The sequence below is a fragment of the Equus caballus genome, chromosome 18 (genome assembly GCF_041296265.1).
Source record: "Equus caballus isolate H_3958 breed thoroughbred chromosome 18, TB-T2T, whole genome shotgun sequence".
Taxonomy (NCBI): Eukaryota; Metazoa; Chordata; class Mammalia; order Perissodactyla; family Equidae; genus Equus; species Equus caballus.
The window spans coordinates 11,446,049-11,464,895 of record NC_091701.1 but is presented as its reverse complement, the minus strand read 5'-3'; the positions used below and the strand labels follow the sequence as shown (position 1 = coordinate 11,464,895).

Below are 18,847 nucleotides of genomic sequence, written 5' to 3'. Positions count from 1 at the left end.
ATAGAAAATAAGTAAATAAGAACTTTGTGACATACTTTTGATAGGATCAAGGAAGGCATTTCTGAGGAGGTAGCATTTAAGCTGAGACTTACAAGTACTGAAAGGAATCAGACATGGGAAAGCTGGAGAAGGACATTCTGTGCACAAGGAAGCTTGGAACTGAAGGTCCCAGGATGTCATCTTTGAGAAACAGAAAGGAGGCCATTATGGCTCGAGCTTAGTAAATGGAGGTAGAAGAGGTAAGAAGAGACCATGCAAGCCATAGTAAGGACTTTGGACCTTGCATTGAGAAATTATCAAGAGATACTAAGTAAAGGAGTGGCATTATGTTTTAAAAGACTATTCTAGCTTCTGGATGGAGGACGAAGAAGAAGATGGTAAAAAAAGAAGTAGGAACAGTGATTAAGAGGCTATGGCCAGAGCTGAACCAGAGATAAAGATGGTGGCAGAGTAGATGGAGAAGAATTGGTAAATTCTGGGTACAGTTGGAAGGTAGAATCAGCTGGATTTGTATTTTGGATAATGGAAAGGAAAGATTCATAGATTACTCCCAGCCATTTGTTATTAAAATCTGTTTCTATGTGCTGCATGGAATCAAGTATGGATGGTAGGAGTAAGGTTTATAAATAATGATACATAAGCTTATATTTGTGTAGTGCTTTGAAAATACTGTCACATCTATTACCTCATTTTGGGTTCTTTAAGTTTTTTAACTGAAACATGTTGGCAGTTGAAATATTTTCTGAATTCAGCTATAGTTTCCCTGAAATAGAGCTTAACTGGCATTGAGAAGTGTTGAGACTACTTAAAATTCTCACACACAAATAGCAGTCCTTCCCAGAACTAAACATTATCTCTTACAAAATTAGTATGGTTTTTGGGGGGAGGAGGAGGGTAGTTTATTTTATTTTTCAAGGAGTAAGGTAGAAGTTACAAAATTTTTCTTAAGAGTAGATTTCATGGTGTGTAGCTAAATTTTGTCTGAATGAAAGCATAAGGCCAAGCATACTTTTATGAAAGATAAAAAGAATTTTAAAACTTGCCAGACTGTTGCATAATATAGTTAACAGAAATCACTTCACATTGCTGTGATTATTAAGCATTTTTTACTTTTGAATAGAGGTTATTGCATACTGCGTAATTTGATGGGAAATTGAAATCAAAATCTTAATCTACCACAATACATTCAGTACTTTCTATCATAATTTTGTTATATTTGATATGAACATCTGTAAGTTAATGATTTTTTTCCTACCTAGGCCTTTTCAAAAATGTAACTTTTAGCCTTAATCTTCAAATGGAACAGATTTTCAAGAATTGATGAATTAGTTCCTCAAGGAAAAAAGAAATCAGTCTTATTTATTTATTTTTCAGAGGTGGCTGGATCCAAACAAACCAATAAGGAAGCAGCTAAAGAGTGAGCATACATATTTACTTGATGTTTTGCAAGTATACTTTATAAAGATAAAGGATTAATATAATCTGATTAATTAGAACTGCTTTTATTAATTCTAGGAGGATCTCCTTACAGTTTGAATTTTAGAGTCAAATTTTTTGTAAGTGACCCCAACAAGTTACAAGAAGAATATACAAGGTGGGTTTTTTGGAACATATTTTTCTTGAACATATTGTCAAAACTGTTATGAAGTTTTGAAATTAATTGGGCAAAAATAGATTACCATGCTGTACTTCTGAGCTTCCCAGCCAGCATGCAAAATGGGTTATAGATATTTCAGGATAACAGTTTCCTCCCCTCTTGGTTGGCTGGGAGGACCTTAGGAAATGATTGGAACCCCAGGGCCACCCCATCCAGCCACAAGCAGCCTCCTGAGCCATATAAATATTAAAATTTCCTACTTGTGAAAAATGATTAAGAAGCACCGCTGTAGTTAATTGAGGTAGTCAGATGATGCTGTGGTTGTATGCAGGGGATGCTACATAGTGAGAAAGTGCCTGCCTTTTTTCTTTCATGTAAAAGCATATTCTCCGTATGTTTTTGTTCCATTGAGGAGAACATGCAATTTATAAAACATATAACTGTTATGTGTAGGAGTAATAGTCAACAGGTACCTTTTTGTAAAGGATGTTGGCAGAGAGGGCACTAGCATGTTCAGGCCTTTAAATACCCCTTTACTGGCCATGAATGTTAGGTGAACTGTTATAGTAGAAATAGTGGGGAATAATCACAGTGTGATAACTGGCATTATTTAAATAACCTGAATGATAACCTTGTATATTGCTTGAAAGACAGAATTAGGGTTAAAGATTTTTTTAAAAAGACAATAAAAATTAGCATTTTATACCTTCCATAAAAATCTCAGATATAAGAATATAGGTCAGTGACTATATTCAGAATTACTCTAAAAGATAGGTGCCAAATTAAAAATCTCATGTAAAGCTACTTGTGGGTAGCCTGTTAGATGTTAATGTATTGATTATTATTTAGAATACTATGCTGAAGTGAAGAAACAGAAGAATAAAGATATATAGCTGTACCTGCCAATCGTCAAGTGTTTTGTAAAGTAGGGTTTTCAGTAGACCAAGTAAGAAAAATTAAATTGACATTCTTGAGAGTCCTCTTCTATTTGTTGGGGGGCAGAGTGTTACTTTTTTTTATAACAGGAGAACTCAAAGAACATAGACCCTGGATTAGGCAGTCCTGACATTTGAAACTGATAGTATCCAAGCTAGTTTATCCTGAAAAGCAAAGTTGTGTGACTTAATACCCTTTAGTTTAATATTGTAGCTCTTAGTCAGGTTTTGTTGTAGTTGTTAAATAATCAAAATAGAGTCTTTTAGTAAGTAATTCTTAGTATAGTAAAACTTTCCCTAATTTTGGGTGGACTTCAAAGAAACTACTCTGAATTAAGGAAATTTGTGAATTATAAAGCAAAATGCATTTTATTACTTCCTGGTATATATAACTTGAAATCAAGTAACAATGTGTTCCATAGTGTGTTTTATGTAATCAGAGTTTTAAATGTATAAGAAATATTTGTCAGTAAAAGACCAATCATTTTAAATTGGATTTCTAATGTTTAATGTTTATGAAAAGTTTATTAGCATAAGCGGTTAACATACTGTCAATTGTAGAGCCATATTCATAACTTAGTTCACTCAAAAAACTGTTTTTCAATTTCTTAATGGAGCTTGAATGTGTTGATTCTTTTATAGCCTGTGTTGAAAACATAATGAAGTAATAAATGTGTCTCACTGATAATTTAGTCAAAACATCTTCCTGAAGTAGAAGAAAGTAAAATCAAGTTTGGTAGTAATCAAGGAATTTGTGCTCAGTCCATCAGTCTAGGAGATTATCTTTGTTTTCACTAGATATATTATTTTAAAAATTCTTGGGGCTGGCCTGGTGGCGCAGCAGTTAAGTTCACACGGTCTGCTTCTGTGGCCCAGGGTTCGCCAGTTGAGATCCCGGATGCAGATATGGTACCGCTTGGCAAGCCATGCTGTGGTAGGCGTCCCATATATAAAGTGGAGGGAGATGGGCACAGATGTTAGCTCAGTAAAAAGAGGAGGATTGGCAGCACATGTTAGCTCAGTGCTAATCTTCCTAAAAAAAATAAAAATAAGTAAAAATTCTTTATAATGGAATGTCCTAGAATCTCAATGCTATTTGGTAAAATGGGGGAAGTGGCTGGTTTTTGTTTTATTACCGTAGTGTACATCAGTGATTCTCTACCCTGATTACAAATTAGAGTCTCTTGGGGCAGATTTCAAACATGCTGATGCCTTGCTCACACCCCTAGATAATCTGTTTTAATAGGTCTGTGCATAGGCAGTACAAGCTTCCCAGGTAATCCTGATATGCACCAGGGTTAAGAACTACTCCTTTAAAACTTCAGTGCTTGGGTAGCCTTACCGCGATAGTCATGATTCGTAATAAGACACCCTCAGCCACAATTGCTAAATTTTAAGGACTACTTTAAACTCCTCCCCAAAACAGGAAATCTGCTACACCTCCTTACCTTGAGGTGTTGGTGTAAAATTCCATTTTAGATTAATGGTAAAAAAAGAATGGACTCAGTTTTCATCAGCTCTGATTTAGTATTAGCAGGTGCTGGCATCATTAGAATTGGAGTTTTCTCAGGAGTCATGAGACTACAAATGATGTTTCTTTCACCTTTTTAATGCCTATGTGTACACAGTGAACAACAAGTGCTTAGTTCACGGTATTAGTTACCGTCTGGATTAGAAAAGTTATATTATTTTTACAGATCAAACATGTCATTTCCATATTTACCTCAGTCGTTATTATTTTATCCTAAAGGTCTTAATTATCTTTAAAAATTGGGCTTTTATCACTCTGTTTAGGGCCCCTGAGATACATATGCTAGGCAAGTGACATTACTTCCTTTTTGCAAACTTAGAAAATAAGGCTCAACCAAATTTTAAGTAATTTGCCAAAGATCCCAGGCTGGTTTAGCTTAGGACTTGAATTCTGTTTCCACTCTATCACTCCTTACTGCTTGGTATATCAATAAAATTTGGCAAGAATAGGTATTATTTGTGTAGGATTAACAGTATTATGTCAAGGGGATACATGACCTTTCAATCTAACTAAAAGATTGTTTTCCACCAGGAACCTTTAACTTTTAGTTATGAAACCAAGTAGATCAGATAGAAATATGTTGTCTTGGATTGAGTAAGTAGATAATATTTGTAATATATATATTACTCACAGGGAGTTTATGTACTTTGTTAATATATGAAGCCAGGGTATTTGTATCAACTTTAAAAAAAATTTCTAATGAATATCTGATTCTCTGAAAACCTTAGTTACATTTTTTTGGTGATTTAAATATTGTCATAGTGCTCTTTAATGACTTTACTCAGCCAAACAACTAGAATTTTTAATGGTTTTTGACTCTTGGATTATGTATACTTTTTTTTGGTGGGTTTAAGTAAGTCTTAAAATTCCCTGTTTAAACATTTAGAGCCACAAAATTTGGTCGTCTGCCAATATCATACGGCACAGGTGACTTTGCTCAAGTGTTGATACATGTGTGAAGGAATGAATTTACATACTAGTGGGGAGATAAGGACAATGCCATCTTGTAAGCAACCTCAGCATTCTTGTTATAGGATACTTATATTTTTGTTTCTTTTAAAGGAAATTTGGTGCTTGGCAATTCTCATAGTAGAGCAATAGTAGGGAAAATAGGAAAAATAGTCGGTTTTGTTTCTGATCAAAGAGATCTTTCTTAACTTAAATGAAGATGGCAAGGTGCTTTTCTACAATTAGCAGCTTCCTGTTGTCTAATGATAAGAGGACCCACACACCTAGGCCTGTCCCTGCAGCTGGCTTCCTATCTCAGCAGAAAGAATGGTTTTCTTTAATTGACCTCTACTACGTTGCTACTGTCAGCTCTCCTATGTGTCTGACTCAAGTTTTCTGTGCTTCCCAGTTCCACTTTCTGCATATACCAAACCTCTGAGTGTTTCTACCTCATCTTCTCCCTTGGGCATGTAACTCTTAAAAATCTTGGGGAGTTTTATAATAGAAGCTAGTGGAAACAAGATATTTGAAGTACAAAATTTCATTTATCAAAGAATTTTAAAGATTGAGATTCATGAATTTGTGAAAGCTTATTTTAAAAATATCTTCACGTGCTGATATGTAGGTTATAGAAGCAAATACTTAAATATTTCAATTTTATTTGTTACTGTAAGTATACAGTTTTTAAACTAAATGTTATAATTCCAGTACATGCTAACTGTCTCATTTTTTCTTTTTTTTAAGGTACCAGTATTTTTTGCAAATTAAGCAAGACATTCTTACTGGAAGGTGGGCTATATTAACTTTTTGGTAATGGGCTTTAAAAATACATATAATTCTATGTTATTTAAGTAATTCATGGTCATTGCAAACAAATTATGTACTGAAAAGTGTTGCCTGTAGCCTGAATTTCTTTCATCAGATAAGTTCATTAGTTAATGGTTAAAATCTAAGTCACATGGAAACTTCAAGTGTGAATAGTATAAATGTAAATTATAGTGCTTTGAAATTATTGTGTTTAACTTTGGGTAACTTAGTTTCTATTTTGTGTTATTAGGTTGCCCTGTCCTTATAATACTGCTGCCCTTTTGGCTTCATTTGCTGTTCAGTGTAAGTATCAGCCCACTTTGGGGTCAAATAGCATATGACTGCATGGTTTGTGTTGACAGTACATTGCCTTTTATGTATGAATTCTTAAGACATATGTTACTATTTGGAAAAAGTGTCTGCAACGGAAATGTAATGAAACATCCAAGTTGTTAGCAATTACTTTGATTCCTGAAAAAAAATTTTTTTGAAGTTGTTTGAGACCTAGAAGAATGTTAAATGCATAGTTACAACTTGCTTAAATGGTAACAGTAGAAACATAAATATGTTACTTCCAGAAATAATGGAATTCCTGACATTGCTCATTTGGCTATAAAAATTGAAAAATGTGTTTATTAAAGTGTGAATATTTTCTTTCCATTTATTAGCTGAACTTGGAGACTATAATCAGTCAGAAAACTTGCCAGGCTACCTCTCAGATTATTCTTTCATTCCTAATCAACCTCAAGATTTCGAAAAAGAAGTTACAAAATTACATCAGCAACATACGTAAGGATGTGTTTATTTTCTGCTTATTTGGTAAACTTCTTAATGGCATCTTTTCTAGAGAAATGTTTAAAATTATTTGTAATGTGATTGTTGTGTTTACTTAATATACAACAGTTACTATTATGTAAAATAGTATAATTGATGTAAAGAAATGTAGGTGATCTGTACTGAAAAAAAGATTTGTTGCTTATTTCATAGAATATATGAGTCTTGTTTTCATTTCTATAAAGAACCATAAAGCTGTGTGTAAACAGAAATTTATTTGCTATTATATAAAGTTGCTAGTTCTTTAAGAAGGAATTTTAAAATATTAATAGTATACAGATATAATATACAGATCAATGTACTTAGCAATTCTCAGTTTTTAGCTAAGTGAAGGGAATCATTTCTGTTTGGTAATTAGCCGAGGCAAGGAACTTTATGTAATACTAAGTAAATAAAAATAGTTCTTTAAAAATGGCATTTTTTTCACTCATAACAGTATTCAACTTTGATATTTTGTGTGCCTGATTTTCTGTGACATAATTTTTTTTTGAGAAAAGATTTATTACTTTGAATAGGTTCAGAGTTCAGTTTTGTTTGAACATACAATTCAGAATACTCGTGTAGGAACTAAGGCAGTGTTGCATATTGGCTAAGAGTCTGAACTAGAGAGTCAGACTGCCTGGTTTGAAATTCTGGTAAGGTTACTTACTATCTTATAACCTTGGGCAAATTGCTCTGTCTCTGCTTCTCTGTTTCCTTGTATGTAAATTGAGGATAATGAAAGTGTCTACTTGTGGAGTTATTGTAGGGATTAAGTGAGTTTATCTATACAAAGTACTCAGAACGGTGCCTAACACATAGTAAGCACTGAAGAAGTATTAACTCTTATTATTAAAGAAGCTTACTTTCATTTGATAATGGCCCATAATTTAAAACAGGTTGGTAAATTACAGCCTGCTGCCTATTTTTTGTATAGCCCATGGGTTAAGAATGGTTTGTACATTTTAAATGGTTGGAAAAAAAATCAATAGAAGAATAGCATTTTGTGATGTGAAATTTTGAGAAATTCCACTTTCAGTGTCTGTAAATGAAAACTTATTGGAACACAGATTCCCTCATTCGTCTACATGTTGTCTGGCGGCTTTCACAGGAGAGCAGAGTTGAGTGTAGCAACAGAGACCATATGACTTGAAAGCCTAAGGTGTTTACTGTCCCCCGCTTTCTGCTAGAAGTTTGCTGACCCCTGATCTAGAATAAGACTAATGAATGAGAACTTTAGTAGCCTGGCCTAAAGAGGTGAGGGAGCTATTTTGGTCTAAAAGTAAATGCCATTTATAGTAAAAATTCTATACATAGCGTATCTGAATGGAAGATTTGAAGATAAACCAGATTTTTAAAAAATTTACCATTAATGAAAAGTCTCTTCTATAAGGAATAGTTTGTAGAAAAAGTACAGATTGTATATTTATATTTGGTTTAAAGAAATGATTCCTCAGATCTTTAAACAAAGAAAAGCTAGAATCATCCATTTAACTGGGGAGGCAGGACAGGAGGTAGAGTATTTATTTAACATAGTTGAATTTTACAGAAAACTAAAGTATATCTGATTTTTTTGAGGAATCCCATTTTTATGATCATGCATTGGCAGGCTGTTGCCTCCCTTTTCTAGCATCAGTAGTGAATGAAAGTTTCATATCTTTGCTTTTGTAACTTGCTGCTTTTGCTCTACTGTAATCTGATAATGTAAGATAACGAAGGTGGTTAGAACTGTATATAACGTAGGAGTAAATCTGTTTTTAAAGGCTTTGCATTTAGAGCAGTAGTTCTCAAACTTGTGTTCGTAAGAATCACCTGGGATATTTCTTAAATTTAAATAATTTGGATTCCATCCATTCTATATCAGACTCTATCGAACAGTACTTCTGAAACTATCTGTGATAAAGGCTAATTTTTCCCAATGTGTCATGGAACAATACTTCTTAAAAACATAGTGGAAATGAATTACTAGAAAAGTAAAATGGAAAATTAAATGAAAACATAAAAAATTAAAAGTTCTTTTTTTTATTGTTAGCTTGAACAGACATAAAATTACTTTGCCAGAGTGCTATAAAAGACTCTCACTCTCTCCATTTCTGTCCTTGTTTTGAGTGAACACCTGTCTGTGCACCATACTCTGAGAAGCGTTGCTCTGGAGGGTGCCTCAGAATCTAGTTGTTTCAGAAGTACACTGTGTGAATTAAATGCATACATGGTGTATGGACCCAATTTTGAAAAACATTTCTTTTAAGTTGTGTCTAAGAGTGAGTGACTTTGTAACAGCCAAAGGCACAGCTAGGGACTTTAAAATCTTGGTCATTCTTATATTTCTGGAAAATAAGAAAATAATTCTACAAAATAGTAATTTCTGTTACTGAAAATGTACCCTTCAGATAAGTTAGATGTTACTATACAGAACTAAAAGTAGTAGTCATACATGGTGTTTTATAACAGATTTAATTAGGGGCCGGCCCAGTGGCCGAGTAGTCAAGTTCACGTGCTCCGCTTCAGCGGCCCAGGGTTTCACCGATTCAGATCCTGGGCACAGACATGGCACCGCTCATCAAGCCATGCTGAGGTGGCATCCCACATGCCACAACTAGAAGGACCCACAACTAAAAATACACAGCTATGTCCTGGGGGTCTTTGGGGAGAAAAAGGAAAATAAAATCTTTAAAAAAAAAAATGAAAGATTTAATTAGAATGCTGAAATTTTTCCAGATAAATAACCCTTTTCTAATTTGGCCATATTTGTGATTGATATAATTTTTAACCTAATGATGTCTTTACAGAGGCTTATCTCCTGCAGAAGCAGAATTTAATTACCTGAACACAGCACGTACCTTAGAACTCTATGGAGTTGAATTCCACTATGCAAGGGTAAGTGAAGAAAACTTTCTTTGATGGTGTTGAGTTAGGCTCCATTACTCAGTATCAAAATTTTTTTAATACCCTGATAGGATTGTGCAACAAATAGAATAACTAATGAGTGCTGCTGACAGAGTTGCACTGAAAATTCCCTCTGAAGATAAGTATTTTTATAATCACTTAAGATTCAATACCTGTTGAGAAGAATGGTTGAAGTGGAATTTTCATGTTATTTTTCTTCAAGGCATTGTTTTATGTTACAAAAATAATTTTTGCAGACCATCAGAGACAGTACCTTTATAATTTTTATTTTACAAAATAAAGATGAAGTCACAGGAAAAGTAATTTTTTATATATTTAACTTTTATGATAATTGTTATCATAAAAGATGCTTTCACCTCACTGAGGCCTGTTTTACTTCACTAATTTTATTTTCATCATTCAGTGACATCATCATAAAATTTTATTTGTAAAGCACAAGCTGAAGCATATTAACATATTTTGGTTATCTCTCCCCCTCCAACCTCTAATCCCTTTATTAAGATGGAATTTATGATCATTGGCTTCTCTTATGCAACACTAGCTTTTTTCGTCGTCAAAGTTTCCTGCTTCCAAAAGACTTTTATCTTCCTGCCATAAGCATATTTGTGAGTGGCTGTCGTTCATTGGTGTATCTCCTCACTTAGATTCCTTCTCATGATTTCTTTATCAAGAGGTTATATTCCTTTAGAAGTACCTAGATTACAGCTGTTCTCCATAACCAGTGAAGAGTAGAATTATAGGTAATCATCAGTTGAGTTGGTGATAGGTTTTATATTCTCTTGGAACAAACTGCTGAGACTGGTAAGGATAGCAGCCTGAAAGGGAGTTAAGTTTTCCTTAGATAGTTATCGTGAATTTATTTCAATATACAGGTATACACAGACAGACAGACAGAAAGTGGTTTGAAAACTGGAAGTTCTACTCCATGTAATGGTTTAAATCATTTAGGGCCTTACCTTGCCATGTTCTAGAGAGAGTTAGTTCTTACATTTCACAAAGCTTATGTCAGTCTCTCCTTTAAAAAACCAAATGACTTGCTTTCCTCACATGACTATATCTGGCAATTTTAAGTGTTTGTGACTTGGAAATCTGTTTATCTGATTCCATTTAAAATGTGTGGGTAAGTCTCTCTTGAACTTTTTGTTTTCTTTAAAATGTGTTCCTTTACCTTCCCTCTCTATTTGACAGCTATTACTTTTGATCAGGATCCTCAAAAATGTAACATAGTGGTCAGTATTTCTGCAACTAGATTTTTTTATTATAATAAAGTTTAAAACTAATGGAACTTTGAATATGTGAACTAAACTATGGTTAACAATAAAAAGACCACTAAATTCAGTCATTTTAGCCCTTAGCAACTTTGTAAAGGTAGTTTAGACTGCTATCTGCTATCATTGAATGCTATCAATGAAATACAAAGAAGGTTAGACTTTCCTTTTTTAATTTAAGTGACATGGCTGGATCTGACACATAATTAACCTTATTGTTGTTTGTTGATTTGATAAAGGTAGAATTTTTTGTTGTTGTTTGAATTATTAGATTTTAAAAACTCTTTTTCAGAAAGCCATAAATGTAGAGTATTAGATTAAAGGAATTTAAATTTTAAATGGTCAGAGTTAATGTAGAAGCATATTTTGTACAGACAAAAAAAGGCGAGAAAGGATGTTTTGTTGTCCGTGGATACAGAGAACTTAAGATATGTAAATGTTCAGTGAATGTGAAGGGAAGTTTTGCAGCATCAGGAACAAAAAGGACAAAAAGTAGAGGAGAAAGGATACGTAAAGAAAATACTTAAGTTTTAACTGAATATCACAAGCAAAATTGCATTTGAAATAATATTTTATTTTGAAAAGCAAGGTTAAATGTTTTCACTCTGCCCACAGAATGCAGGTTGAATATATCAAGAGAGTAGAACCAAATTATTTATAGCAATCAGCAAAATACAAATAAGTCATAGAGAATTCATTGTGGGGGATCTGTTCTGTGCCTTGCACAGTGTTGGCACTAAGGATTACTCAGTGAACAAAACACCAATTATCCCTGCCCTCGTGGAGCTCACAGGTTAGTGGGAGAGAAACAAATGGGACATGTATTAACAAACGTGAGGATATGAAGGGAAAGTAGAGAATGCTTTAGGAGCATATGGCAGAAACATCTACTCCATCTAAGAAGGGAAGGCTTCTTAGAAGAAGTACCGTAGTCGCCACTTATAGGCGGGCATGTGTTCCAAGACCCTCACAATGGGTGCCTGAAACCACGGATAGTCCCAAACTCCTATACTGTTTTTTCCTGTAGATTCATACCTATGATAAAGTTTAATTTATAAATTAGGCACAATAAAGGATTAACAACAATAACTAATAATAGAACAATTATAACATTATACTGTAATAAAGTTACTGTAGATCTTAGCAACCTTGGCATAGGATTTTTTTTCTTTCCTGGTTAAGACAAGAACTTTCACCTTTTCACTTAGAGGAAACACTTTACGGCTTCTCTTTGGCATAACCGAATTGCCAGCATCTCTACTCTTGTGCTTTGGGGCCATTATCAAGTAAAATAAGGGTGACTTGAACACCAGCACTGTGATACCACGACAGTCGATCTGATAACCCAGATGGTTACTAAGTGACTAACAGGCAGGTAGCATATATAGTGTAGATTCGCTGGACAAAGGAATGATTCACATCCTAGACATATGGAAAAGGTTGGTGCGAGATTTCATCCTGCTACTCAGAACAGCAGGCAATTTAAAACTTACTAAGTATTTGTTTCTGGCATATTCCATTTAATAATTTTGGACTGTGGTTGACTGCAGTAACTGAAACTGTGGAAAGTGAAACCACGGGTAAGGAGGGACCACTGTAATTTACTGAAGCCAGAAGTATGAATAAGAATTAGCCAAGAGAGTGGTCTTCACTGTAGAGCCATCAGCATGAATGAAGACTTGAAATCAAGAGAGAACATGGCATATTTGAGAAAACATTTAGTATGTCGAAAAGATTGTATGAATACGGGAAAAGTGAATTGTAGAAGTAAACAATGATAATTTCAGGATAAAAAGGAAAAAAAAAGATTTGAGGGAAAGGAGTGGGAGCACGGGAGTATTTTGTTTTTTAAAGTAAAATATAGTAAATGGATTTTTTTAATGTTCATTTTTATGAATGTTGACACATATAGATTCATGTAACCACCATGACAGTCAGAATATAAAACAATTTCATCACCTCCAAAAATCTTGCTCATGCTGCCCCTTTGTAATCCACCCTTCTACTTATCCCTAATCCCTGGCAGCCAATGGTCTCTTCTCCAACTCTACAGTTTTGCCTTTTCCGAGATGTCTTACAAATGGAATCCTACAGTATGTAACCTTTGGACACTGGCTTTTTTTACTGACTGTAATGCATTTGAGATTTATCTCCTTCATTGTATATTTCAATAGTTCATTCCTTTTTATTGCTGAATAGTATTCCATTATATAGCTGTACCATGGTTTATTTATCCATTCATCCATTGAAGGACATCTGGGTTGTTTCCAGTACTTTTTGTTTTCTTTTTTTCGTTAATAGACCTACTGCAAACATTCATTTACAGGTTTTTGTGTGAATGTAAGTTCTCATTTTTGTAGGGTAAAAACCCGAGTGGGAATGCTGGGTCATATAGTGTTAGCTTTATATGAAACTGCCAAACTGTTTCTTGAATGACTGAACCACTTTGTATTCCCACCAGCAATATTTGCAAATTCCGAATGTTTCACATCCTTTTTAGCATGTGGTAGTATCCATTTTGTTTTGTTTCTTTTAAAGCTTTTCTGATAGTTGTGTTTTATCTCATCATGGTTTTACTTTGCATGTCTCTAATGTTGTTGAGCATCACAGCTTCTTTGATGATGTCTATTCAAGTGTTTTGGCCGTTATTTAGTTTGGTTGTTTCTTTTTTTACTCTTGTGTTTTGAGAAGTCTTCATGTATTCTAGATGTGGGTTTTTTGGTGGATGTGTGATTTACAAATATTTTCTCCTGCTCTTTGATTTGCCCTTTTATTCTCTTAACCATGTCTTTCACAGAGCGAAAGAAAGTAGATTCTAATTTCCCTTATTCAGTTACTGATAGAACAGATAATCTAAGAATCAGTAAGACATAGAAGATTTTAATGATACAGTCAGCAAACTTGACTTAATTGATACATATAGAATAATTTATTCAACAACTTAGCATTGTTTTCAAACACAGGGAATATAATTTCTCACCACAGTGCAGTTAAGCTAAAAACAATAACAAAAAGGTAACTTTAAAAATCCTCCAAATATTTGGAAATTAAGAAATACACTCCTCAATAAGCCATGGGTACAAATACTATCTTTATTTTTACTCAACAGTCTCTATGTTTTGCTCTCCGACACTCACCTGGAAAGAATAACAATTGGTTACCCCTAAGTTTGTGGTTGGGATCAGTTTATGAAATAATAGGTATCAAAGTAATCTCGAAAATATAAAATAATTTGAGGGGCTGGCCCTGTGGCTGAGTGATTAAGTTCGTGCACTCCACTTCGGTGGCCCAGGGTTTCGCCAGTTCAAATCCTAAGCGCGGACATGGCACCACTCATCAAGCCATGCTGAGGCGGCATCCTACCTGCCACAACTAGAAGGACCCACAACAAAAATACACAACTATGTTCCAGGGGGCTCTGGGGAGAAGAAGGAAAAAAAAATAAAATCTTTTTAAAAAAATAAAAAAATATAAAATAATTTGAACTTATTAAATTATTACCAAGGAACATTGTGGGAGCTAAATTTAAATTTTTGTAAAGACTTCCTGACTTCTTAAAATGGAAAAAGCATTGTCTCAGGAGTAATTGGTGGCCTAATTAAAGTGTTTTAACTTGTTAAATGAGTGGTTTGAGAGCTCACTAAACACTTATCATCTTTATTAGAAAATCAATCAATATTTGTTAAACTGAAAATAGAATAAAAGAACATATAGAGCTATAAGATATCTATGCTATGAATCCTCGAGTTCAGTATCTGTTTTATAAGGATGTTAGTATAATGTGAACTCTGTGTTTGCCTAAGAAACTGATTCCTAGTTATCTAAATGTAATCACAGAAGGCTTGCCTTCAGGTTTTTAGTTAGATATAGGATGCTCTAAATTAACCCTGAAACAGTTCTTCCCAAGTTTTAGGCTTAATTGTGAATGTCTTATTTCCATAGGTATTTGTAATAATGATGAAGATAATCCTACTGAAAAATAACTTTTGCCCTTCAAAGTTTCAAGAAAAGGAAAGCTTAATGATGCTATTTTGATTATTCATTCACTCAGTGAATATTTATTGAACACCTTCTATGTTCCAAGTCCTGTTTATAGACACCGTGGATACAGCAGTGAGTAAAGTAGATAAAATCCAACCCTCATGAAGCTTGCATTCTGGTGGGCAAGACAGAGTATAAACAGATACTTGAGTACATCAGAATATGTACTGTGTAATTCTGTGGAAGTATAGTTCAGTAACAGGCAAGATACTAGCCTATACCGACAGAACTCAAAAGAGCAGTCACCTCTGGAGCAGTGTTATTAGCTAGGAACCTCAGGAAAGAGCCTTCTGGGATTTTGAAAATGCATTATTGGTTTGTGGTGGTTACACAGAAGTGTATATACATATGTATATGCATGTATGTAAATTTTTGATTTGTCCATTTTATTATATCCACGTTATACTCAGTTTTTAATGGTTAATTAAATAGGTAATATATCAGATAGTGATATATGTTATGGAGAAAAATTAGGCTGAGAAGGGGGATTGAGACAACCAAAACTGAGGTATCAGAGAAGGCCTCATGGAGAAGATAGACAGACCTGAAGGCATCATGCAGAGGAACCAGTAATGGAAGGCCATGAAATAGCGTGCTTAGCAGTTCAAGGAACAGCAGAGAGACCAGTGTGGCTGGTGCAGTGAGAGCCAGGAGAGGAGACTATCCAGGTTAAGGAGGACCAGGCCTTAGAAGACATTTTAAAGACTTTGGCTTTTAATTATAAACAAGGCCATTAAGGGGCTTGAGATAAAAGACATGGTGTGATTTACATTTTTAAGAGATAGCAATGGCTGCTGTTTTGAGAGTATTCTTTAAGGCACTAAGGGAAGAGACCAGCTAAGAGACTGGTACAGTGATCTAGGTGAGGGATGATGGTGGTTGTAGCAGTTGGGTGGTGAAAAGTAAGCAGATTCTGTATATATTTTGAATGTGGAAGTGACAGCATTTACTGGTGCATTGGCTATAGGATGTGAGAGAAAAATGGTTCAGGAATGATTCCAAAGTTTTTGGCCTGAACAACTAGAAAGATGGAGTAACTATTCACTAAGTTGGGGAAGACGAGAGGGAAACAGATTTGGGAGGAGGTGGGTCAGGAATTAGTCTTCAGACACATTAAATTTTATAAGACTTCTACAAATCCAAATGAAGAAGGGTAGGCAGTTCAGTACAGTCACGGTCCACATAATGATGTTTCAGTCAACGATGGACCATATATACGATGCTGGTCCCATAAGATTAGTAACATGTAGCCTAGGTGTGCAGTAGGCTATACCATCTAGGTTTAAGTACAGTCCGATGGTCACACAATGACAAAATCGCCTAAAGACACATTTCTCTGAACGTATCCTTGTCATTAAGTGGCAATGATTATATGTGGAACTGGAGTTCAGAGGAGAGATCTGGACTATAGGTATACATTTGGGAATTGTCACGTTGTAGATAACGTTTAAAGCTATGAGATGAGCCAACAAGAGCACTGAGGGAACTATCTAGTAGATATTGAAGAGAAGAGGTCCTCAGAGCTGTAATACTTGAAAGTTTAGAGGTGAGAGAGATGAGGAGGAACCTAGAAAGGAGACCACGAAGATGCAGCCATCTAGATGGAAAGAAAGCCTTTCAAAAACATGGTTTTGAAGCCAAGTGAATCAGTTATGATCAACTATGTCAAATGGGAACTGAGTTACAAGTTTGGAAGTCATTGCTGACTTTGTAAGAGCAGTTTTGCAGTTTTGGAGGTAAGGGCAGAGGCTATTTAGAAAGTATTTAAGAAGGACTGTGAGGACAGTAATTTTGAGAGATTTAGCTGTACAGGACACGGATAATAATAACAGGAAATACCTATATAACATTTACTAAGTTCTTGACACCTGTCTTAAGGCTTTATGTATATTAATCTCATTTAATCCTTACAACAGCCCTGTGAGGAAAAAGTATTATCATCTCCACTTTACACATGAGGAAAATGAAACACAGAGAAGTTAAGTAATTTGATCATATGTCTGTTTCTTTATTTAAGAATGAATTTATAGCTTCTTCCAAAACCTTGTTTTTAACCTGCATGTGTTTGAAGATTTTTTGCCAGATTGGTTAGAATAATCAAATAATTAAAAAATATAGTCCCTTGAAACAGAGGAAAGGATCTCTTCTCTCAGAATGGAGCTATATATATGACTTTACCTCTGTTACCCTCGAGTATTCAGATTACACAGTGATTTCCCATAATTTTGCTGTGTACTATCACTCATCATGACCTGTCTAAACGTAGCTTTTTTTGGTTTTTCTTTTTGGATTTTTTTTGTATCAGGCATCTTTATGAAAGTGTCAGTAGATCATTACTTGTATTCATTTTCACTTAATAATTTGAGTTTACATAATCTGTTACGCCTATGTAAAGCACACAAACATTTCTTTTTAATCATTACTGAATGTATATTATGCCTAACTTTATGCCTGGCTACATTGGAAGTTTACAAACATAAAAATTTTATGGGCCAGCCTGGTGGCGCAGCGGTTAAATTCACATGTTCCGCTTCTCGGCAGCCCGGGGTTCGCAGGTTCAAATCCCAGGTGCGGATATGGCACCACTTGGCACGCCATGCTGTGTGTGGTAGGCATCACCACATATAAAGTAGAGGAAGATGGGCACGGATGTTAGCTCAGGGCCAGGCTTCCTCAGCAAAAAAGAGGAGAACTGGCAGTAGTTAGCAAAGGTCTAATCTTCCACACACACACACACAAAATTAAACTAATGATATATGGGGAAAAAATCTAAAGCTAAAAGGTAAAAGAGAAAATAATTTCAACATATAGTACAGAAAATATTTTTAATATTCATATCTGTTAAAGAGTTACCACAAAGGAATAATTTTTTAAAACATATAATTAAAAATATAGGAAAAACAGAGATGAGCATTTAACAGGAGAAATACAAATGACCAATATTATGAAAAATTGTTGATTTTCCCTAATACCCTAAAACATAACGATGAAAACAACAAGAAGATACAATTTTATCAGATTAGCAAAAATTCAAAGGATTAAAAATATCCATTTTTGGTCAGAGTGTAGAAAATGGACATTCTGACACATTGTTGAAATATAACTTGGTATTATCCTTTCGGAGTACAAATACTAATATGAATATAATCTTTGGTCACTTCCATTACTCAGACTCCATCCTTTAAAATATTCATTGGCGGCGGCCAGGTTGCCAAGTGGTTAAGTACGCAAGCTCTGCTTCGGCAGCCCAGGGTTTCACCAGTTCAGATCCTGGGCACGGACATGGCATGGCTCATCAAGCCATGCTGAGGTGGCGTCCCATATGCCACAACTAGAAGGAACCACAACTAAAAGTACACAGCTGTGTACTGCAGCGCTTTGGGGAGAAAAAGGAAAAATAAAATCTTTAAAAATATATTTATGTATTTATAGAGATGCTTTAAATAATGTGTTCAAGGATTTTATTACAGCATTGTTTCTAATACTAAAAAATTGGAAATACTCTAAATGAATCAACAGAGAAATGGTTAAGAAATTGTGATAAATCCATATTTTTGAATAATATGCAACAGTTAAAATTGATGAATTAGAAGTATATGTATTGATACGAAAAGGTGTCTACAAAATGCTAAGTGTAAAAGAAAAATTGCAGAATAATATATCCCAGTTTTTGTTGATTAAGGAAATTGTATCGTTTTATATAATATGTATTTATATTTTATATAACTGTAAAGATCTAGAAGAATATACACCAAAGTGTTAATAGTATCTGTCTCTGGGGAGTGAGCCAGAGAAGGTGAGGAGTGCTCTTTTACTTCTTACTTAATAGTTCTATATTGTTTTGACATTTTTTTATAATTACAGATGATTAAGAAAATTATTTTAATAGCTACCCCATAGCACTTAAAATTAATGTTGCTCCTATCCACAGCACCATAAAATTTTAGTGGATTTGTGTTAGTGTCCTGTTATCAAGTGACAGTAGAGAGGCTAGAATATT

The 18,847-nt window shown here is 34.4% G+C and overlaps 1 protein-coding gene across 5 annotated transcripts in view; it reads left to right on the top strand.

The window, feature by feature from the left end:
- Positions 1–18,847, top strand: part of PTPN4 (protein tyrosine phosphatase non-receptor type 4) — a 220,415-nt gene that overhangs the window by 110,469 nt on the left and 91,099 nt on the right. For 2 of the 5 annotated variants that reach the window (XM_001492520.7, XM_070241777.1), the window contains exons 4-9: positions 1,375–1,417; positions 1,516–1,594; positions 5,756–5,800; positions 6,069–6,121; positions 6,487–6,607; positions 9,421–9,508. In XM_001492520.7, the coding sequence (XP_001492570.1) occupies positions 1,375–1,417; positions 1,516–1,594; positions 5,756–5,800; positions 6,069–6,121; positions 6,487–6,607; positions 9,421–9,508 (429 nt within the window). Of the gene's footprint in view, positions 1–1,374; positions 1,418–1,494; positions 1,595–5,755; positions 5,801–6,068; positions 6,122–6,486; positions 6,608–9,420; positions 9,509–18,847 lie in introns of all 5 variants that reach the window. The other 3 variants (XM_014732416.3, XM_070241776.1, XM_070241778.1) reach the window with 2 other exon arrangements.